Source organism: Pipistrellus kuhlii, unplaced genomic scaffold (genome assembly GCF_014108245.1).
Source record: "Pipistrellus kuhlii isolate mPipKuh1 unplaced genomic scaffold, mPipKuh1.p scaffold_m20_p_18, whole genome shotgun sequence".
NCBI lineage: Eukaryota > Metazoa > Chordata > Mammalia > Chiroptera > Vespertilionidae > Pipistrellus > Pipistrellus kuhlii.
The window spans coordinates 22,737,164-22,761,661 of NW_023425493.1; the positions used below are offsets into that span (position 1 = coordinate 22,737,164).

General features: G+C 43.0%; 1 protein-coding gene across 12 annotated transcripts in view; it reads right to left on the bottom strand.

The window, feature by feature from the left end:
- The window catches only part of DNM3 (dynamin 3), a 358,762-nt gene that overhangs the window by 237,774 nt on the left and 96,490 nt on the right, over positions 1 to 24,498 (bottom strand). For all 12 annotated transcript variants that reach the window (XM_036442129.2, XM_036442127.2, XM_036442130.2 and 9 more), the window contains exons 5-10: positions 20,890 to 20,988; positions 19,722 to 19,882; positions 18,306 to 18,448; positions 14,645 to 14,780; positions 12,699 to 12,766; positions 9,727 to 9,865 (exon numbers count right to left, since the gene is read on the bottom strand). In XM_036442129.2, coding sequence (XP_036298022.1) covers positions 9,727 to 9,865; positions 12,699 to 12,766; positions 14,645 to 14,780; positions 18,306 to 18,448; positions 19,722 to 19,882; positions 20,890 to 20,988 — 746 coding nt within the window. The remainder of the gene's footprint in view (positions 1 to 9,726; positions 9,866 to 12,698; positions 12,767 to 14,644; positions 14,781 to 18,305; positions 18,449 to 19,721; positions 19,883 to 20,889; positions 20,989 to 24,498) is intronic.

The following is a 24,498-nucleotide window of genomic DNA, read 5'->3' on the forward strand; positions in this document are numbered from 1 at the left end:
TTAAAAGCCTACAGTTGTATGAAGGAGTTTACAAAGTCATCAAAATTCTAATCAGAGAGGCCAAAATATTGATCTACAAGACACCATCTTCAGACCTTTAGTCTCATATTAATTATTTAAATATTCTGATAAATTGATTTATATAGGATCAAGGAATTAAGGCTTTACTACTATCTATAATCATTTTATATTTCTACGTTTATTTTATATCAGTCCTTCATTGAACAAACATTCACTGGGCCTGTGCTATTATATAAGCCAACTCTAGGCTCAGTTGATGTCAAAGCATCAACAGCACATGATCTTAAAAGCCTTACAGTCTCATGTGGCAGGTTGACCGTCTCATGTGGCAGGTTGACTGTATAGATCAAGTCTAATGCAAAAAAGAAATAGTTTATAAAAAGCAAGAAAAAGAGAAAGAAAGAAATTATCAAACCTTCTCTGAAGAGAACTTAAAGGATTTCATGCCTCAATTATGATAGTGAGGCTACCAAACAAAGCCGGCCATCTATCAAATGGTAAATTACTTCTACATAGTTCATTTGAATATTCTTAAAAAGGAAGAGATTAAAAATCAATATATATGATTTTAGTGATCAAAATTTTAAATATAGAATTCTAAGAAAAAAGTTTAATTGCACATATTCTGAGAGAAAGCAGTGCCATAATTTTTAAAAATACACATAAAAATATGTTTTAATAAAATCCAGTGTTTTGAGTTATTTAGGGTAATGTTTAATTATTTTGGTGAGACCTCAATATAAAATTTTAATTTTAAGTATGAACCACTTTTACCCTAGAGGGGGGAAAAATCACTTGAAAGACATTTCTATCCAATAAAACAAAAATTACACACTTATTAAATTTATTAACCATTGATTAATCAAATCATAAGAGCCATGCTATCAGATTTCCCTTGGAACAGGCATGAGACCAGGCAAAATTTCCATACCTTTAAGAGTAACTAGTTCGATGCCTTAAGCAAAGACTCAGGTCATTAGGTAGCCATCTGTTCATAGTTCCATAGCACACATCACTGAGAAAATAAACTAAAACCAGAACAAAATGTTTTTTATGCACATGACTTGAGAGTTGATTGGCTTGGCTGAACTACAGATATGGGATCTGTTTTGATCAAAAAGCTATAAACTTTCCAGTGTTAGCCACTCACTACAAACAGAGCAGCAATAATGATTTTACTGCTCCTAAAAGTACACAATAATTTTATTCCATTTCTGTCTATTAAAACCTGCCCCCAAATCCCTAGTAATCCTTTAACTATATATAACATAATGTTGTATTTATTCAGGAGATGAAAAAAGTATTTACCTGGGCACAACAAATTTGTTATTTTAAAAAAGGAAAAAACAGAAGCATTTACAAAAGTGATCAAAGATGAGAAACAATTCTATTATAAAGAAGTCGAGAAATTGTGCAGGAGTAAATAGGAAAATATGTTATCAAGTGTTCTGTATTTCAAGAGTGGCATACGGGAAGTCTCAGAAGACCTAAGAGAAGCTGATAGAATGGAGAAGCCAGGTCCCATTCTGTGGCCTTAGGGAAAGCAATCGAAGAGGAAACAATACTGTTAGCCCTCCTTTTCCATGTGGACAAATCCTAGATCTCTAAAGGTCAAATGTTTTCGAAAATTGGTGGGAGAAATGATGTGACATATATAGGAAGATCACATGTGGTATGTTGGTATGTGCATCCATCATATATCTCACATACCATTTCTTTAAGCAGAGACAATGAAAACTCATGTTATTTAGCAAATGCAGGTCAAGCTGGGGCTAAGTAAAACTAAAAGGTATTCAGAAGAGACATAACCTTGCTAAGTAATTCAGAAAGTACCCAAACAAGAGGTCAGAGTGGGGGTGACACTATATCAAAATAATACCCAAAGATAATAAACAGGTTTTCATCTCTTTCCAAGTTTATCTCTGGTAAACATATTAATGAGTGGTTAAAAAGAAAAACCAAAACAGGAAATAAGAGGAAAAGCAAGGGTAAAAGTAAATTATAAATTAAGAGTTAATTACAAAGATAATAAATCCTTTAATGATTTGTGGGATTCAAAGATGAAATTACTGGAATATTAGCCATAAAAAGAAGAAAATCTTGCTATTTTCCACTATATGGATGGGCCTTAAGGACATTATGTTAAGTGAAATAAGTCAGACAGAGAAAGACAAATATTGTATGATCTTACTTATAAGTCAGAAACAGAAAGACCAAGCTCACAGATACAGAGAACGGTTTATTGGTGGTTATCAGAGTTCAGGAAGGGTTTGGGTGAGCAAATGGGTAAAGGGAGTCAAAGATACAAGCTTCAAGTTACAAAATAAATAAATCCTAGGGATGTAACATACACTATAATGACTAAATATATATAAAAATCTAACATGCTAAGTGTTTGACCATCCGACCAGTGGCTATGATGTGCACTGACCATCAGGGGGCAGACGCTCAACACAGGAGCTACCATGATATACACTGGCCATTTGCAGAGAAACGGCACTACAGACCTGGCACCCACAAAGCAATACTCGGTTTCCCCCAAGTGGGATACAGGCCCTACCACCACCCCAGAGTGACACCCTATCAAATTACAGCCAATGCTGCCTAGACCCATGACACAAAATGTGGCCTACAGCCCAAAAACGATGGCTGTGGGTGCCGAGTAATGATGTCACATAGCAATGCCCAGCTTCTGTCCCTAGCAACTAGCTTTCTTAGAGTTTCTTCAGCTCATGAACATGACTTATTTTATAGCCAGGTGGAAACATTTTACACTTTAACCAAATGTCTGTGAAGTGTTTTCCCCTGCCTCATCTCATTTGATCCTCACAGAAGTCATGGAGTAGTGTGGAATCCTATTTTCTTTTCATTAACCAGAAAATAGAGATTTAGAAAGCTTAGAAACTTGACCTGACTGAAAAGAAGTAAGAAATGGTGGACCTTGAAAATGACTTCAGGTTTCTCAGTGCACAGAATATAGTCAAACACTGCTGCAGTTAAATATTTTACCCTTTGTTTTCCCTGCGTGATCTACAATAATAATCTGTTTCATGTTGATATTTTCTACTATGTTGCTGACAATTACCTGAAAGAGAAGTTGGGGTGCTTCACTGAGCTGGAAACATTTAGCTAAATTAAAAAGTAGTTCTAATTAAACAAGTTTATTATATATATATATATATATATATATATATATATATGAGGCTAAATTGATTCATGCATGCACAATAAATATAAAGCTCTCACTGGCACCAATCGTAAAGTGTGTTTCAATCTGTCATTGTCAATTGTGAATTTGGTTGACATTTCTATTATAGAGAAAGGGCGAATAACGACATTAAAATATTTCTTCTAATTAATTTCCTTTCAATGTGCATGAATTCATGCACTGGGCCTCTAGTAGCTAAGAGAGAAGGTCCTAAAATTTCTCATCTCAAGAATAAAAATGTTTTGTAACTATGTGTGGTGATGAATCTTAACTAGACTATTGTGAGGATCATTTCATGATGTATTTAAATATCAAATCATTATTGTTATACATCTAAAACTAATACAGTCTACATGCCAATTACATCTCAATTTTTTAAAGGGTTTAAAAAACAGACAACACCAACATCAAAAAGATGCTATTCCCACCCCTTAAAAGCCAAATCCCAGGCTTAAATTCCCTTTAATACCCAATAAAAGGTTTTTACTTTAATAATCAGCCTGATTTGAAACCTGAGTACCATGACCTATTACTTAAAGCATCTACTATACACAAAGCACAACCCTGTATGTGTGACTGGGCAGCTGTTAGATGAGGTGAAATTAGTCTTTTCACACAGAGTCAAAACCACAGTAGATCTATTCGGACCTAAGAGAAAACCCTACCTGAACAGGGTGTCACTCTTCTCTTTCATCCTACCACCTTTCATGGAAAATTAACCAAGTGGCGACTTCAGCCAATCATCACCTGCCAAGTCAGTGAGATGTGATTTGTTTATTCTTCGGATTATTCATTCAATGGTTATTGTTGAAAACCTGGCTGTTTAAGGGGCTGGAAATAGAGTGATTAGCTTAGCAGCCCAAGTTGCTAAGTTATGGAGCTTACACTCTCAAGTCTCTGAATTGTCCTCCTCCTCCACCACTAAAACAACAACAGGCATATATTGTATAACTCATGTGGTCATATGTGCCACAAAGGAAAACAAAGTTTGGTAAGTAGATGAACAGTGATGTGTGTGTGCACACGCACACACATGACTGTAAATAGAAGAGTCAGAGAAAGATTTTGATTGGGTGGTATTTGAGCAAAAACTGGAAGGAAGCAAGGGTGTGAGCTGTGCAGGTGTCTCGAGGCAGAGGATTTCCCTCCCTGGGAATGAGAAGTGCAAAGACCTGTTACCATGTCCCCTTGACCTGTTGAAAAAACAAGGAACCCAGCGTAGCTGGAGTGGATGGAGGGGAGAGTGGGAGGAGTTCAGAGACAAGTTATTGGAGGGCCTTCGAAAGCCACGGCCAAGACTTCGGAGTCAACGTTTAGTTAGTTGTGGATATTCAGGCCAGATATTTACTCACCTAACATGCCTCAAGACACAGCATCTCTTCTCACAGACCTCTTTAATGAAAACTTTCTCTGTATTTCTAACAAACAACTAAGTTATCTTTCTTATTTCCTTGCAAAGCTTTTTTTTCTTCTTTTCTCAGCAGTGAAAAAAAAAATCAATTAATTGGTCTGATGGAGATCCAAGAATGTGGTTTCCCAAGAGGCCAATAAATGGCACAGTTGCTAAAGTCTGGTTGAAAAACAAGATGTTCCCCTCTGTATTTCCTGAAAAGAACCTTAGTACCCTGTGATGATGCTCTAGAGCAGAGGAGGTAAGAAAAGCAGCTGGAAGCAGATGCCCAGAAAGTCCGAAGTGGGGATGTTCCTGGAGGGAAACCAGACAGCTCATAAAGCTCGAATGTTCCTGCCCTGTCCTCCCAGAGACCACAGTGAGGAACGGCACAGAGGAAGTGCAGGTTAGAATCTAGCTCTGTGCTTTGTTATTTGAACACACATAATTCCCCTGTTTTCCACTGATGTTTGTTTACGTGGCTAAAGAAAGAGAAATTAAATATTTTACACATAAGTCATGCACCATGAGGACCTGAAAATGAAAATACGGTTGTTTTACATATAAAGTCACAATTCAGCTAGAGCAACTATACGTTAAACTGACCAGGTGAGTCTTAGTGCACTCCTATTATTCCAGGGAAAGTATTAATAGTTCCCCTTTCAATTTCAGGACTGAACTGTGTTAAATGATAAATTGTATGGTAACCTTTCTGTGGCTCATGTGCAAAGGGGTCAAGTAATAAAGTCCTGGCCTACTCAACTTTAATTGGAATTATTTTACTTTGCAAAAGATTTTGGTAAGACCAGTTCTGAAGTAAAAGAACATGAAGGCAGACATAATAAGGCCAAACAACAAGAACATCAACATGAGGAACAAGGCAAAGAATAGATATTTGAAAGAAAACCTGTCCAAATTTTAATTTTAAAAAGAATTATAAAAATATTCTTTAAAAACAAATCACAGCTTTCTTTAGTAGCAGGTTCTCCTTTGAACATCTAAATTGTTAATATTTGTAGAAGGCCCCTTATGTACATTTAGTAATTAGGATAGGTCCCAGGGATAAGAAGATATAAGATACAGCTTTTTTAAAAAGGTACTTATAAAAGAAAAACTCATACATACAAACTCATAGTATGGCGATTACCAGAGGAAAAGTGGGGTGGAAGAGGTGGGAGTAGATAAGGGGGGGGAAATGATGATGGAAGGAGACTTGACTTGTGTGGTAAATACACAATACAATATGCAGATAATGTTTTATAGAATTGCACACCTAAAACATATAATTGCATTAACCAATGTCACACCAATAAATTCAACAAAAAATTTTAAAATTAAAATAAATAAAAGGCACTTATATCAGCAATAAAAGGCATTCACCTAAGCAAAGAAATGACACGCAAGTGACAACGCAGTGTCTTTATTACTATGATGAAGTGAACACCGGGCACCATTGGAAGCCCTGAAATGCAAGTAAGGATGGGGACCAGGAAAGGGCTCACAGATGACCCACAGGAAGATTTTTTTTTGGGGGGGGGAGACAATGATTGAACTGGATCTTAAAAAATGAGAGGAGATGGCAGGTGAAGACAGGCAGGGAAAAGAGACATTCTAAACAAAGAGAGCCACGTGTGCAAATGCTAAGGACCTGAAAACATTTCCAGAGCATGCAAACCACACAGAACGACTGGAGGTAACAGACATGACAAGTGTGGCTGGAGAAGTGTTTAGAGACCAGAGGGCAAAACTACGCACAATCTCTCAAGGTATGAGAAGCCAATGAGTCAATACGGAGACAACGGGGAGAATAGATGTCCGTATCGTAGAGGGCTACTTTGACAGCTGTGGGAGGATGAGTTTGAGGATGGCCAGACTGGTAGAAAGATCAGTTAGGAGGCCAATGGACTAATTTAGTTTTTTAAGAAAAAGAAAAAAAAATGCTCGGTGTCTTAAGAGAGTAGTTGCAGTAGTCTGTAGAGTAGACAGTCTCAGGAAAGAGGCTCAAGCTCAAATATAGATTTGGGAATCGAGAATATGTTACGTGGCAGCTGGGCTGTGGGAGATGTGCTCTGTCAGGAGGAAGGACAGTGACAGAAGGAAGCCAGGAGCCAGTTCCACAGGACATCAGTGTGCAGAGGCAGGCCACAGTGGATGAGCTCTTAAAGGAGAAGGAAGAGAACCCATGGAAGAAAGAGGGGTCAGCTTCAAAAAGAGAGTGGACCATAGTATCAGGGATAAGGATATCATTAGATTTGGCAATCAGTCTCTAGGTGATCATGCCATAATTATTTCAGCAGAGTGGTAGGAGGGTGGAAGTCAAATTTCAGAGGGTTAGGGAACTAACTGGAGATGAGGGAGTAAAGAGAGTAAGCATAAACTACTTTTTTTCCCCAAGAAAGCTTGGCCATAAAGAAAAGGAGAGGAATAGGGCAGCAGATAGGTTTTGGTTTTTGTTATCAAATCACAGTGTGGTCGCCCTAGCAGATTTCGCTCAGTGGACAACACACGGGCCTGCCGGCTGAAGGGTGCCGAGTTCGATACCAGCCCAGGTTGTGGGCTCTATCCCCAGTAGGGGGCATGCAGGAGGCAGCCAATCAACGCTTCTCTCTCATCATTAATGTTTCTAACTCTCCCTCTCCCTTCCTCTCTGAAATCAATTAAAAAATATATTTTTTTAAAATCATGCTGTGGTCTCAATTCACTTCTGATTGGACACAGACTGATAACAATGGTCAGGAAATAAAATAAAACCAGGAGGAGACGGATAGGTTGGAAGAAAACAGAGGCCGAAGGACGTGATGGGAGACTTTACAGGAAAGTTAATGCACAATCTTTGGAAGCCACACAAGAAGTAGGCAAATGACGAATGATCTGGGCCCTAGATCCTTTGGGTTTGGGCCAATAAATGCTCTTCAGTGAAGAGAGCTGTAGGGTAAACAATAATCTCGGGGGGAAAGTGAGGTTTCATTTAAGGCAAACTGTAAAATATTTTGAGAAGACAGTTCAAATACACAATCACCACTGATCCAGAGAGCATAATGGGAAGGGCGGTTTTCAAAGGGTGGACAGCGAAGGACAGAAACCAAGTGTCCAGAACAAGCTGTCTCATCCCATGCCATCAGGACTGACTGCTGCTTTTCCAGTAAATTGGATGCAATGGGGAAATGATAAAAAAAAAAAAATGATTCATACATACCATAAACACTTTCTATAACTCAAAACATAAACGTGCACACATGTGCCAACCTTCTGATGTAAGGCCAAGGCCGTTCCCAGCATGTGGATCCACTGAGGGGAGCTATGCGTCTTCTGTCTCCCAAAACCACATCCGTTATCTACAAGTTTGCTTTCTTCAAAGCGGAGGGAGAAGCTGAACGCAGAGCCCATCTAGGTTTGTTATGACGCCCCCACGTCTTTTAACCATGTCCCATTTAGGCCCAAGCGATGGCAAAGCTTATGCAGCTAATCTTTTACCACGCCTCTCCCAAAGCTGAGTTTTCGGAGGAACAAAACTCATTTTTGCCTGCATCTGATCACTTTACTTACTCTTCATTTAAACCACATCGTTTATAGAAGAACCACAACTAGCTAAACAGGTTTGAGGATGGATGCAACACAACGGGCCCTCAGAAAGAGGCCAGCTGAGCTGGTGCGGCAGCATTGCCTGGGCACCGGAACAGCCTTTGGCTGAAGACCTCTGTGCTGAGGGAGACAGGCTGGGTGGCTGATGGAGAACACAACCTTGGTTAATTCCCTAAGTCAGTGAAGGGGGGGCCAATGAAGAGAGCTTTAACTGGTCAGGAGACAAGACTCTGTGCATTTTGAGGGGTAGGCAAAGACAGGGGGCGGGGAGAATATTTATTAACTGGCTTCAGGTTCCCAAATGGAGAGCTGGTGTAGACTGCTTTTTCTCCCCCAGGTGCATGTTTCCCCCTTCTTCAATCCCTCTGCTTCTATGGCTTATTTTGGAGAAGAGAGAGTAGGCTGGAAGGAGCCTGGTGGAAGAACTGGAGAGGCCTAGAGCCGATGTGCAGCTCTGGAGCCTTTTCTGGACTCCACACTGGCCACGAAACACCTTTTTTTGCACTGATGTCTAAGACCTCCGCCTGCTTTCCTCTTTCACCACTTAGCATCTCTTCTTCATCTGAGTTATTCTGCCAGTCACCAAGGACCAAAATTCATCTTCATTCACAGTATCTGCCTCTCTCATTCTTTCTCCTGCTCCCCACTGGATTTCCATAGAGGTTACTCATAGTACCATACAGGAAGGGGAAAGCAACAAAACTGACAAACTAGAAGTATCTATTCTTTCAAGAAATGATCAAAGTACCGTGTTAATGGTAATGGGGCCAGGTCTACCCACCCCAAACATCATCACTAACGCCCTCCCCACATTTTCCAGCACAAGGCCTTCTTTTCCTGTCCCCATAGGACGGATGGAATTCAGCACACTCCTGCCAAGTTCCTCAGTGAGGAGTCCCCCGGTTCAACAGGTGTTACAGGGAGAAATGCCCATTGACAGATTAGCCACCATTGACTGAGCAGTTACTGGGGTTCTCAGGCATCATCTTGTTTAATCTGAGTGAAGGTAGTATTATATTTACTATCATCATCCCCATTTCAGAGAAATGATAAACCTCTAGGGATTCAAGGTCACACAGAGGTGAAGCCAGGATTTGAATCGAGGTTCCCAAGGCTAAGCTCTTAGATGGCACTGCCCCTTCCCAGAATGTCCGGGTTCAAGTGGAATTCATGTAAATTTAGGAAACTTTTCTTGCCGATATACACAATATCAATGATTCCCTTCCCCCAACAATTACCCTCATCTATAGACCAAAGGAAAGTTAGTTTAGGGCATTCACCTTGTTCTTCGTGATGTTGACCTGCTTAAGCAACCTATGTGGAATGGATGATAGAAGGCAATATGCCGTCTACCAGGAGATCAAGTCCCCACTCAGTACTTTTCACAACCTTCCCCTTGAGCAAACACACCACCTTCTCTAACGAAGGAGGGGAGGGAGTTGGGCAAAGGGAGGCATGCAGCAGGGTAGGAAAGAGGGGTAAACTGAACAGAAACATGTTGGAAAGGTCAGTAACTCAAGCTTACTTTTTTGGTACACTTCTTGACGGTGTTGATTAATTCTTGCATTACCAGATCTACACTCTTCAAGGAAGGCCCTTTCAGCTTCACAATTTGCTTTTTGACTATTGCTTCAAACGCCATGTCTGGAGTAAACAGCCCTGTCCTGAGGGTGAGAAAGAGAGCCACACGTTAGATTTTTTTTTTCTTTTCTTTTAATGAGTAATAATACCCAGTACTCATTTTGATTGACAGGCCACTTAAAGAAAGCATGGGTACCTAGTTTAAAGGTTACCGAGTGATTTATTCTAGCCACAGTATCATTTGTAATAACTTTAATACTAATATTTCATAATACATCCTGCTCTATAGATGATTAACATTACACTAAAAATAGATCCCAAAGTGTTTATATGGCATATCATTGGGTCTTCTCATTAATCTGTCTCATTCCACAGTCTCACAGCAACAGAAAGGAATGCTACCATGGAAATGGTTGTGAACGGACATTTCTCTCTTCTAAAGTATTCCAAAAGTAATCCCCTCTTGCCCTCCATGGAGCAGGAAACGGCCCTCATTTTTGAGCCCTGAAATAGTTGACACCACTGAGAAATTTCGCTATAGCAAGTGCAGTGGGTCCCCATCTGATATCAGGGGGGAGGAAAAAGAAAGCAGTGAAGTAGAACTAGCCTGGAACCCAGGATGTTGAAATGGCGAGTTTACACACAATAAATAAAAAAATAAAAATAAAAAAATAAAAACAATAACAAAATAGCAAGGGCCCTTTCGTTTGGCTGGAGTCCATTCGAATTGGAATCGGAACAATGCTCTTCCTGTGCTGCGCAGGAGCCCGGGAGAGCAGCCGTGTGCATGCTTCATGGAAAGCGATTCTTCATATTTAAACAGAGCCCATGAGGGGCCTGGACCCTGGGTGCCTGCCATCCCCAACTCCCTGTTCCTGAACTCGCTTCCCTTCCTCTCTCACCTCTCCGGCCTACACGCCTCTAAATCCACACTGTTCAGCCTCACATAACAAATGTCCCCCTCTGACCCTACCCTTCCTTCTATTTCCCTCCTTCCTCCCGTGCACCCTGTGTGCCCACCACATCGGGCCACCCGCCTTCCCACAAACACATTCCCACTCTTCGTTTATGTCTCTGCCTTCGTCTGCGACGTTCACTTCGGAATCCCCGCCCCGTCAGCCGTCCACACCTGCCCGCACTGCACAGCCCGGATCATAGGGTCACGTCCTGCAGCGCCCGCCCATCCCTCCTGCCGCCCAGGCCCTGCTCTTCGAACCCCCACATCCGACACTCAGCAGGGATCGGAGCACGTGCTTAGGCCCCCGGCTGCAGGGGCAGCAAGTGTCACGATCGCGCTGCCTGTGTTTGTCCACAAGGACCGTCCTCCTGGCCTGCTCAGCTCCGGTTCTCAGCATTTCCAGACGGAGAAGGAGCCATCCGGTCCTCCGGGGCAAGGGAGGTTTCCGTTACTTGAAAATCTAACAGAATCCACCGGGAGCATCACTTCCCACCTGTGTACTTTCGGGCCTAGAAAGGCGTGCCGTTAGGATGTCTTACTCACAGGGCTGCACCACCTTCTACAATAGTAAAGGAACTCCAGAATCATCGCAACCACCCATCTCTTCCGTTGCTATGCACCGGCATCAGAAACCTACAACGCGGAATCGCTGAGCTTTGGCAGTGACAGTCCACAAAAACGTTATTCGTAAGGAGTTTTAAAAGCCAAGTGAAGTTCGAAGGAAAAATATTTTGTGACCCAAAATCTGTCACCTGACCGACACGCTGAAACACGAGCTGCGCCGGCTAAAGGAGCAAGGCCCGGCTCCACAGCAGCGGCACTCAGGCCGGCAGGGAGAGGGCCAGCAAGAACCCGGACCAGGCCCGGCACGTGGGCGCCCGGCACGTGGGCGCCCAGCACGTGGGCGCCCGGCACGTGGGCGCCCGGCACGTGGGCGCCCGGCACGTGGGCGCAGGCAGCACGCTCTATTAAAGCTGAGATACCACTGCCTGTAGACAGGGGGCGCTTCCCGCCTGTGGGATAATCCAGGAAGTGGGCCACCTGAGTTTTATCGGCCAACCTGACTTCAGGACATCTCAATTTAACATATGCTCCATATGTTGTTAGCCTTCTGGGCATGAACTCCAGAAATGTGTGTTTTGGAGTCTTTTTCTCCTCTATCTTAGCTCTTTAAAGAAAGTAAATGCACATAATACCCTGTTACACAAGGTTAAGTTCAGGCACCAGGGCCACTCCCAGCCTCGCTTCCTCTGCTCTCCTGTCTACGTTCCTAACTGCAGTCGACCTGTGGGACCTCCCGCTCCGTGGACACGGGCTGCAGGTCACCACCTCCATCTAGCACTGGTCCTTGCACTTCAAGCCCTTTCATTCTGCAGTCCCGACACGCTCCATCCTCTCATGTCTCACTGCATTGCTCCCGGCCCCATACACACACACACACACACACACACACACACACACGCACATGCACACGCACAGAGGGAGACATCGCACAGACACAGATACAGACACGCACAGCACCCCTTTGCCAGCTGAAATCATTCTTGTCCTCTAAACAGACAAGGTTCGACTCAAAAGTTACCACCTTCATTAATCTTTTCCCAATCTGGCTCCACAACTCCAGCCAAGAGCAATCTGCCCTGTCTCCGGGTAAGTAACGATGACTTATGAGCCAGTCAGGCCTCCCTCCCTGCGAGGCAGGCTCTGCAGAACAAGGGTCCCGGGGTCCAGCTCGCAGGGCTGCGAGTGCAGGCGTGTTTCTGTTTTTTCTAATTGGAAAAGACCGAGAAGGACGATCCCGGGAATTAACCATTGAACCCAAACCAGGATTCCCTACTTCCTCCTCCCAGCTCCGTGTTCTGCTCGGCTCAGATGGTGAAAAGCTACTTCGCTAGTGGTTCATAAGCCTCCTTCTTCTCTTAGCCGGGGCGGAAGGCGGGGGGTGTGGGGTCACTTGCCTGATGCCGTGTATGTTTTTGATGGCGTAACTTATTTCTCTTCGCAGTTCCTTCTCGTTGAACTCCATCTGCGGGTGCAAGAAGAGCCGCAGTTAGGACACCTAATTCCGTTGAGTAATAACACTACTGAATGTATTAAAGAGTGAGAATAGCTTGGCTTCACTGTTAATAAATGGACGCTCGTGTCTTCCCTAACGTAAACCCAGATGGCCAAAACATCTGTTTATATAAAGTTTGAGGCAACAGAGGACAGGAGGGGCTTCTGGGAGTTTGATCTCTGGTGCAGCAGATTCCAACTTCGTTTTAAGGTGGGGGTGCCGTGTATCAAGGGTGCCTTCTGGGCATAAATCTGGCCACTTTGACTGAAATCTGTAATTTTTCATTCTCTTGCTAAATGTAGGAGATGTCCTCACAGACAAAGGCATGAATAAAGGGTGTCACCGGATGTGCAATCGCAGTCCGGCTGTGCTGAGATGGACAATGGCTGTCTTTCCTCCCTGAGCTCAAGGCCTCTTCATAAGAGGAAATACATCATATTTTGCTGATCCAGCACAGGGCAGATTGCAGTATGGAGATTTCCCTGAAGGTCTAGGGGCCTGGAATTAGTGGGGGGATACGACCAGAGCAGCGTGGAGCTTAGACTCAGAAGGGCAACCAGAGAGCAAGTGGCTCGGCCTGCCTCCTGAGATCTGGCCTCTCCATCCTCACTGTCTGTCCGATTCCCCATGCACTTGGTGCCACACAACAGTGAACTGCTGTGTTCCCTCCCCTTACCCCGTGGCTGCACAGCTCAGCCTTCACCAGGCCTCCCCTTCTGTCTGGAAAACTCTTCCCCTCCCTCACCCCCTCCCGCTTGACTAGCTGCTCATCCTTCCAGACTCGGCATTCAGGCCGGGCTCCCTGAGCTCTGGGCAGGGATTCCTGTCTGTGGGCTGTTTCCATAGCACCCTGGGCTGAAGTTTACCACTGTCCTTAGCACATTTTAATGAAACGCTCTGTTTACCCATCTGCCTCCCACACCAAGACATAAGCACCCGCCTCTGTAGTGCAGCAAGTCGCCTAGTCCCTGAGCCACTCAGCTGCCTCCTGAGCGCCGTGTCCGGAACAGGACTCACGCTTACACACAAGCTCGGCTTTGCCTGTTTTCCTCATCTCATGGCACCAACGTGCGCAGCCATGCAAGCCGAAACCTCGGGAGACATCTTGAATGTTCTCTTTCCTGCATCCCCCAGATTCAGTCCGAGCCCTGTGGACCCTACTTCCCAAGTCACCAATCCATCACAACTGGTCACTTTCTTCCTTGAAATTCATTTCCTACACCCTTCCCTTGGTCAGCCCCATCTGCTCTTTACCTGCTACAGGTGCTCCCTTTAGGGCCTTATCCTGAGCTACTTATCTTGAATGACCCTCTTTCCTCCAGCTCCCTCCTTCCATCTTCACAGCTGACCTCTTCACACCACTGTGCTCATGTTTTCAATGTCTCCTACTCAGAGACACCTTGCCTGAATGTGACATCAAAAGTGGCTCCCCCACCTCCCTCCCTCCCTCCCTCTCTCTCTCTCTCTCTCTCTCCCTCTTTCTCTCTCTCTCTCATATTTGAGAGCTCTTTAACTTTGTCTATTTCCCCCACCAGAATGTGTCTCTATCCCAATCACTGGCACCTAGAATAGTTGCGCAAGAAATATGTTTAAATTAATTAGACAATAAGTCGACCTCATAAGCAATCAATTAGCATTTGTTGAAATAATTTGAAATCTCATTGAATAAAATTGGAGCCATCAGTAAGAAATTATTTCTCTCCTAAATTTCATTACCTGATTATGGAGGCTTTCGTTCCAAGAACTACCTTAGTCCCATGCCACCCCCGTAACATTTTATGAAGTTATATAGAACAGAATATGGAAATGAAGTGAAACCAACGGGGGAAAGCAACGTTTGGTACGAACCTTTACTATCTCGAAAGGAAAGCGTTCGTGGAAGATGCGATTGATCTTCGCACCCCCTGAGAGCTCCAGGGTATCTACTTGATCGCCTGAGCCCTCAATTCTCTTCTCAAAGTCCACGGCAAACTGCTGGACCATCCTGCAAGTGTGAGAGAGAAATTAATTCCAGTTGAAGTAACCAGTCTCTGCATTTCTCATTTCAATTTACTGTGGTTATCGCCTAGAAACCTTTTCCTGGTGTTCTTAGTGGCACCTACTGGCAGAATCAGCACTGCACTTTGCTCCACACTCAAAATGCAATGATCTGAAATACACATTTTCCCCCACTTATTTTAGACATTTAATTAAAATGTATTCTAAATATCTGTGCCATTCAATGCATTCTGTCCATTTCATTGCAGTCATAGAATGCCATTTTAAAATACTTGAATTCAAATTAAGCGATAAATCTTTACGGAGAACAAACAAGCCACAGCTCCTACATCACACCAGGTGTTCCAATGGCTCTAGCTGAGTCCCCTTCCCAAGCAGCTCTTCCCCGCCCTCCGCATCAGAGAAAACGATCATATACATTGGTGATGACTGGATTTAGAAACACTAATTTTATCATGCTGGAACTACTTTCAAATTCAAAATCTGATAGGAAAAAAAATCCTAATCATCTAATACTTGCAGCCTCTTTTATCAAAATCATGGCTAAATGGATAGTAACTGCAAATTATTAAGCCAGGAACTCTAGAATATAATTAGATGTAGCCAAAGCTATATCCACGATATGCTCATGCTAATCTAATTCTTTAAACACCTAGAAGAGTATAGCCGAGACCGGTTTGGCTCAATGGATAGAGCGTCGGCTTGGGGACTGAAGGATCCCGGGTTCGATTCCGGTCAAGGGCATGTACCTTGGTTGCGGGTATATCCCCGGTAGGGGGTGTGCAAGAGGCAGCTGATCGATGACTCTCTCTCTCATCGATGTTTCTAGCTCTCTATCTCTCTCCCTTCCTCTCTGTACAAAATCAATAAAATATTTAAAAAATAATTAATAAATAAATAAAATAAACACCTAGAAGAGTATAATAAATGTCTGACACATGCTATAACAATGAGAAATTTTAGGAAAATGTATGTCCTGCCATTCTTTCCTTATCCTGCCACTGCAGCTAGCATACGGAACACCCAAGGCCACACCATCCTCGCCCTCCTTCTCCCACCTGACAGACTCCTCCCTTCTTCAGAGTCTTATTCACATTCGATTTCTCTGGGAACTCACACCTTTGCTCCATGAAACTACTTCTGCTTTCTCATCTAGGATCCATTAATATTTTATACTTACCAGAGATATCACATTTATCAGATTAGTTTCCTAAATGTCTGTTTTATCTGCTCTACTGTGGCCTCTTCTTGAGGCCAAAATTCTTAACCACTGTTAAATCTCCAGATCCAGATGCCAAGCAGAATATACAGAGATGAGAGGAAGGAAGATGAGGAAAAAGGGAGGAACGAAAGAAAGAAGGAAGAGAGAATGGGGAGACAAAGGAAGGAACTGAATCACTCATCTACCAGGGAAAAATCTAACTGTGGAAAAGTCTGTAATCTGAATCCAATGGAGTCACAGAGGCAAGACCAGTCTTCACAATAGTTTTGGTTGGATATTAAGATGATGACCTAGCCTGGCCAGCGTGGCTCAGGGGTTGAGTTTCAACCTATGAATCAGGAGGTCATGGTTTGATTCCCAGAAAGGGCACATGCTTGGATTGCAGGATCAATCACTAATAGGGAGTGTATAGGAAGATAGCCAATCAATGATTCTCATAATTGATGTTTCTCTCTCTCTCCCTCCCTCTGTGAAATTAACAAAAACATATATATATATATATATATAAAAGCCTAATATGCTAAATGTCCGACCACTTGACTAGTTGCTATGATGCGCACTGACCACCAGGAGGCAGATGCTCCTACTGGTAGGTTAGCTTGCTGCTAGGGTCTGACTAATGGAGACTAGGCAAAGTAGGCTGGACACACTCTGGAGCTCTCCCGTGATCCCTCCCCAAGCCGGCCAACCTCTCTGGCCTCTAAAATATTTCTTTTAATTATTTTCCTTTCAATGTGCACAAATTCGTGCACCAGGCCTCTAGTTTTTAAATAAAAGATGAAGACCTAGGGTAGGGGTGTCAAACTCAATCAGAGAAGGGGCCAAAATCTAAAATCCAGCCTAAATCGCGGGCCGAATGGTTTACTGAACAGTCATAAACTGTCATTGTGATGGAAACGCAGCGGAGTGCAGTGATGACAGCGCGGTGCGGGCCACATTGCAAGGCCTGGCGGGACGGATTTGGCCCGCAGGCCTTGTGTTTGACACATGTGACCTAGGGCCTAAACAGAAATAGCTTTCATTTCTCTGTAACTTGAAGATTTTTTATAGGTGCTTAAGAATAAAAAGGGGGGGGAAATGAACTAGGAAAGAGGTGAATTCAAGAAAAATTTATTTCCTCTTTAAATGGATAAGATGAGCATATAAAATGCTACCTAAATAATTTGAGCATTTAGAAATCCCCCCACAAAAAAAGCAGTTATGCGTTTTAAACCAAATTAAGGATATTTTGATTGCAAGACTGCAAAGGGAGAAAGAGCCAATAAGAGGTAGCGAGCATCACCGATATGACTCGGTTGGTTGGGCAGCATCTCACGCACCAAAAAGTTGCTGATTTGATTCCTGGTCAGGACACATATCTGGGTTGGAGGCAGCCAATCAATGTTTCACTCTCACATCAATGTGTCTCTTTCCCTTTCCCTTCCCTCTTCCTTATTCTCTCTAAAAATCTTTAAAAGAAAAAAAGAGAGATGGCAAGCATTATCTTTGGAGATGGACTTCATATGTCCTGGAATATAGGTGGATCGGGTAGAGGTGGAGGTGAAGGGTTGTCTTCTAGTTGAGAGGACCCTGAGGCAAGTTACAGAAGAGGGATAAAGGACAGATGAGGCTGGGAGGGACCAGGAGAGGGAGTCAGGGTAACAGACACAAGGAGCTGGTCATTCTCTAACAATGCTGCAATCCTATCCCAAGGCCCCACAGGGATAAACCTAGTAACCAGGGATAAGATGGGAAGATTGTGAAGGAATAAAAAGATACTTGGCAGTTTTCATGTTTGCATATTCAAAGGGTTAATTAAAATCATTAAGGACAAGGATAAGAAATTTCATTGTGCATGTACTTTTCTATTAGATCCTTGGTTCTCATTCCGCTGAAAAAACACATACACACATCATATGAAAATGATTGGGGGGGGGGAGATAAGTACAAGTGACACCGAGAGAAGGTGGACAGTCTAGGTGACAATTGCAACAGAAGCCCTGCCCACTTCTCATTCTAACAGCTAAAACACCCCTGCTGAGTTACCATATTGGTATTACTCATTCACTGAATGCAATGATAAAAACAGTAAAATCGGGCATGGTGATGAGCAACTGATTAAATATATGACAACAATTATTCTTCAAGAAAATGTAAAAATTCAAGGCTCACTGTATAATCTATACAAAGCCTTATGTACTTGACTGCTACCTCTGTTACGCATGACATAAATAGCATGACGGATAATGGACTGAGGCAGAAGCAAAGGGGAGAAACTGTGGGGCCGAGCAGGGAGGGAGAGGGGCTCACTGCAGCAGGGCTTTGGTCTTCCTGGTGGGGTCCTCGGGCTTGAAGTTCTTGTAGGCCTCAACTTCGTGTTCTATGGAGAGCATCTGGGCCTGCAGTTTGTTTCTGAAGTTCGGCAAGGTGTCTCGAATGTGGTTGGTGAGTTGCTAAACAAAACAAATCAGAATATCACACACACATATGACAGGTTGAAGATTAGTTTGAGAGACAAAAATTTGGCCTTCGCTGTTTTTCTTTTACTTTTTTTTTAATATATTTTTTATTGTTGAGAGTATGACAGATATCTCTCATTTCTCCCCCTCTCTTTATTGCCCCTCATCCCAGCCCCTACCCATCTCCCAGGTCTTTACTGCCCTATTGCCCATGTCTATGGGCTATGTATATAAGTATGTAAGTTTTTTGGCTTATTTCTTCTCGTTCCCCCAACCCCACATTGAGGCATGTCAGCCTGTTCATGCCTCCATGCTTTGCTTCACTGTTTTTCTAATTGCTCAACACCAGAGAAATAATACACACAGCTGAGACTGAATGTAGAGACAGGTAGTCAGGAGCAGCTCAGACCCTCTCCTCTACTGCTGGAGGCGACGCTCAAAATGTCTCAGACTTGCTCGCGGGGGCCATCTGGGGTAGCCTGTCCAAATGCAGCCGATGTTACCAGTGAGGATGTGCCTAGCAACACCCGGCAAGGATGGGTGATCAGATCACTTACCTTGTCCAAAGAAACCTTAAGTTTACAACGTGATGGAAATGAAGGAGTGGAGAGCTACGCGGGGTGCCTGACGTTGGAGCTCAGAGGTACCTGTCAGCTGCGAACCTCCTCTCTCTTCTGCAGCCCAGACAGGTGCTTCCTCTTACCTCTACCTCTAGGCCCCAGCCTAACGGTGCTGGGTCACTGGCTTATGCCTTCAACAGGTTGCATATAAAATGTAGCCGAAACTGGTTTGGCTCACTGGATAGAGCATCGGTTTGCAGACTGGAAGGTCCCAGGTTCGATTCCAGTCAAGGGCATGTACATTGGTTGCAGGCACATCCCTGATAGGGGGTGTGCAGGAGGCAGCTGGTCAATGTTTCTCTTTCATCGATGTTTGTAGCTCTCTATCCCTCTCCCTTCCTCTGTTTAAAAAGTCAATAAAATATATATTTTTTTAAATGTGTACTCCTGGTTCTCTCTCCTCAATAAATAGGTCTTCCTGCTTTGTGCACTGCTCTTTCAATAATATTAAGGTGGATGATTCTATTCAAGAGAATAGTAACAATGTGGTTCTAAATATTTATATTTATTTTTTAAATTCCTATCATTTAAGCTGCATGTCTTACATTAAGAAAAAAAGAATATAAAAATAAGAAACATGAATTCCAATAGTCACTTACATATTTCCTTAACTGTTCTTGTTGCTTGAAAGCACATTTATTTTTTACCTGATTAAGGACCTTCTGTAGGTGCGGGGTCCCCATCCGGTCGGCAATATGTCTGTAAGCCGGGTGTGAGAGGAAAAATTTCCTCTCCGCCAGCATGGCGGCCTTGATGTCCTTCTTCCCATCAATGTCCTTTTGGCTTCTGTTCACCACCCCCACGTAACCTGAAACAGAACACACACCTATGGTGTTTGGGGAACTCTTTGTTGTTTATTTTGGGAAGGTTGCAAGGCTCTCAAAGAGGCTGAGTAAGAAAGGCAAAATTATTAAGGCCTGAGGAATGGGTTCGTTTACAAAACTCAACTTGAGACATCAGTGTTTAACAAAGGCTGGTTGATTTGGCTAATGGCAATATTTTAGCATTATCATAATAACGTCCTTTGCCTTTAAAAGCTCTGTGCATTTTTGAAAATATATTGTATTGATATTTTATAGAAAGAAAGGGAGAGGGATAGAGAGTTAGAAACATCGATGAAAGAGAAACATTAGTCAGCTGCCTCTTGCACACCCCCTACTGGGGATGTGCCTGCATCCAAGGTACATGCCCTTGGCTGGAATCGAACCTGGGACCTTCTGCCTACAGGCCGATGCTCTATCCACTGAGCCAAACCGGTTAGGGCAAAGCTCTGTGCATTTTAATAGAGTATGTTTCTGCTCGGCCAGTGTGTCTCAGTGGTTGAGCGTTCCATGAACCAAGAGGTTCCGGTCTCAATTCCTGGTCTGGGCACATGCCTGGGTTGTGGGCTCAATCCCTATCAGGGGGTGTGCAGGAGGCAGCCAATCAATGATTCTCTCTTATCAGTGTTTCTCTCTCTCTTTCTCTCCCTTCCCCTTTCTCTCAAATAAATTTTCTAAAACATTTTTTTTTAAATAGAGTATGTTTCTTAGCAGTTTTGTCACAGAGCAGGTAAGTCAGATTTAGAAGAGTATATATTTATGCAGTCTTTGAATATTTATACGCTTCTTTCCAACCCCTCCCTTTTTCTGTTTTCTTGTTTCTGTTAAGGAATAGTTGTCCCCTTGGATCGTGTCTGTTCCATAAAAACTGTAGCTAATCATAAGCCCATTCCTCACACCTGAGGCAGCATTAGAACCAAGCCTCCCACAGGTCTGCCCATTGTTTCTCTGCCTCGTCATCCAAGGAATCCCCGTGGGGCACACGGTACGTTACCCCTGCGAAGAGGCAGCAGCTTATTCTCTAGAATGTCCCTGGCATCCGTTCCCTCATCCATGAGGTCCAGTTTGGTGATGACGCCAATGGTTCTCAGACCTGAAGTACAAACAAACCCAGCATTGCACAGTCTGCAGGGAAACGAGCAAATCGCAGAGACATGGTTCTCCCCAGGTGAAGCATACAGCACTCATATGCCTGGTCCCTTTCCTGCTCCTCTCTCTAATATGCTACCTCAGGCCGGTCTGGGGGACTCCGATGGAATGAGGAGGAGAGTTGTGAAACCACCCATCCATGAGCTAACTTTCTACTCAACAGGGGGAAAATAAAATTGTATCACCAAATACTTTTTAAAGTCATGAGTTTATTTTGGTATCTTGCATACATGGCAATTATACACTTAAAATTTCCTCCCAGGTACTGCACATAACATGCATGTTTACATTTTTTTATGTGTGACATTTTTTAAAAACACATAAACACAGGCCAATGAGAGAGCGCACTAAAAAATCAAGGCTTATTATTGATCCAGTTCTGGAGCTGGGTCCAATACAGCATTAAGCTAGTGACAACCCATCAGTCCATTGTGTGTGAGGCCCACATCGCTCTGGGCCATGTGGGCAAATGCAGAATGTGAGAGCCCCACAGCCAGGAGTCTGAACCAAGAGCGAGAGAAAGAGCTCCTTTGTTAAGGAGATCATATACCTCAAATTTTCCCATGCTTGCAGCAGCCACCCTACCTACTCTGGCCAATGACCTGTTCCCAGATGTGACTGGCAGACAAGAACCTTCCCTATGTCACTCGGACTTTCCTGGGCTTGTGTCCATTTGGCCTTCCCTTTGCTCCATTCCAGTTATTTATAACTGGGTTCATGATAACAGGATCCATAGAATGTACCTAATCACTTTGAAGGAATTAAGAGTTTTCAAACTTCCGAAGGTGAGGTTGGGGGTGCATTAGTGACAGACATATAGAAGATTATGCAAACAGAGAGTCAACTATCAATCTCTAAGGCAGCATCATGGAAATGTAATCATAATTTGCCGCATGGCTTAGCTGTGAGTAACATTTAGGAATCATACATATTCATTAGTGAAATGTATTAGTGAAGGATAAGTGTATGCATGTGTGTATAACTATATGTGGGTATGGGAGACGGATACAGAACAGCTGAATCTTCTCTGCAGCAGAAAGTCAAAAAAGAATATCTGATTTTTTTTTTAATCAAGAAATAGTATAAAAAGATCACATAAAAGTATGGAGGGGAATACAAAAAGAAAAAGCTAAAATGTTTGAAAGTGGAAGCCTCTAGAAATAAGTAATCAGAGTTGGGAGGAATGGGGAAGGGACTGATACTTTGATTCAAAGCCTTTGGGACTGTGTATTTTGTTGTTGTTGTTGTTGTTATTTTGAGGGGGTTGTTTTTGTTTTTGTTTTTGTTTTAAGCTACATACATTTAGAACATTAATTAAAATAAAAGTTGAACTTTAAAAGCATTTTCTTTACTGATCCCTTGTTTATATGAAGGCTAAGGAGTCTATGCTTGGCGGTGTGCCCAAGGAGATCCCTGGCTTTTTCATGTTTAGATGTACAAATAGGCAATAGGCAGCTTATAATCACCAATGAAATCCTGCTACCAGACTGCAGACACACACTCAGACAGATCTCAAAGCCTTGGCCAGAGTGTTTCCAAGGAAACATATTTTGCAACACTTCACTGGAAATCTGAAGACTTAGATAAAAACAGTAATAGAGACCAATTATTGAGCCCTGATTATGAGCCTGCCTCATCTAGGGCTTGAAACAACTCTACGCAGTAGGTACTACTATTATTTCCTCTATTACACAGATGAGGAAAGGGAGACTTGGAGAGAACGAGTACGCTGTGTAAAAGCTCACAGCCTGTAGGGTGTGAAATCCAGGCAGCCTACTTCCATTTTTAATCACTATATTTTTCTGCCTTCCAATTCTTCGCTAGATTCTACAAGTGATTATCTTTGGCAAGTTCATTAGATGTCTCTTTTGAGCCCAGAATCCTGGGACAGAGAACAACTCCCAGATTTAGAAGAGATTAGATAAAGTAATAAGTAAATTGAAGAGTAATTTAATAAAATTTTTGCCCTCCAACTAAAAGGAAAATATAAATAAGTTAAGAGCTAATGAGTAATGTGTGATATTGTTTCAATTATGTTTCTCTTCAGGAAAGAACAGCCACAACGATGAGCTCTGATGAGTTTTAATGAAGACCTTGAAAAGACCCAAAGCACATCAAAGTTCTGATTCTTATACGGCCTAGAGGCCAAGAGCACTGACCCAAACACTGCCTCTTATTAGCTCCAAGACATTATAGTTTCCTCATCGGGTGTAACCACATCAATAGCAGAAACATTCGTCACAGCTTACATTTGATACCAGAATAATTATTCTTTTTTTAAAATTAATTTTTAGAGAGAAAAAAAGGGAGAGGGAAACACTGATGTGAGAGCTACCCCTACTGGTAATCGAGCCCACAACCTGGGCACATGCCTTGACCAGGAATTGAACTGGCAACCTTTTAGTGCACTAGACAATGCCCAACCAACTGAGCCACACCTGCCAGGGCTGGAATAATTTTTAACAGCGTCCCCTTTAACTCTTAAAGGACTTCCTGTCTGAAGAGTAAGTTATAGCCCAGCCAGCGTGGCTCAGTGGTTGAGCGTCAACCAATGAACCAAGAGGTCATGGTTCAATTCCCAGTCAGGGCATGATCCCCAGTAGGAGTCGTGCAGGAGGCAGCCAACCAATGATTCTCTCTCATCATTGATGTTTCTATCTCTCTCTCCCTCTCCCTTCTTCTCTAAAATAAATAAAAATACATATATATATATATATTTTTTTTTTTTTTAGAAAAGAATAAGTCATACGTTCACTCTGACTCATCAATAAAATGAGTCAGGTGAGGAACTTGGAAGTTGCCACCGTGTCCAAAGAATAATTCAAAAGCAGAATGTACTGAAAAAAATCAACAAATCCCTCTTAGATTTATCAGACAAGTGGAGTCATAAAGCATGGCCCTCAATTTTGGAGAGACAAGACAGACATATACGGGCATTTCACAACCCGGAAGCAGAAAACTCCGAGGGAACCGGGGCCCAGGAAGGAACACCTGTAACTAAGGAACTGCTGAATGTTCAGTGTGGAGAATCTCAGAGTAGGAAACTGCCTGGGGACCCAGTCATAACAGGTTCCCATACTTTTGTTACAGTTTTGCCTCCAGGAGCTCAACCAAATCCTCACAGTGATTATCTGAGAAAAATCCCCTCGTGCTTCCAGCGGGAGAAAACAACCTGCTTTTAAAAATGAGTGAAAGGCTGGAAAGACACCTATCCCAAGAAGATATACAGATGGCAGGTATGTATCTGAAAAGGTGCTCTAGACCACGTCAGAGGGAAATGCAAATTACAGCCACAGGGAAATATTACCGCGCACCCACTAGAGTGGCCACAGTCCAGAACACGGACAGCACCAAATGCTGGCGAGGAAGTGGGACAACAGGAACCCGCCTTCGCTGCTGATGGGAATGCAAAAAGGAGCAGGCACTTCAGAATATAGTTTGGCAGTTTCTTACA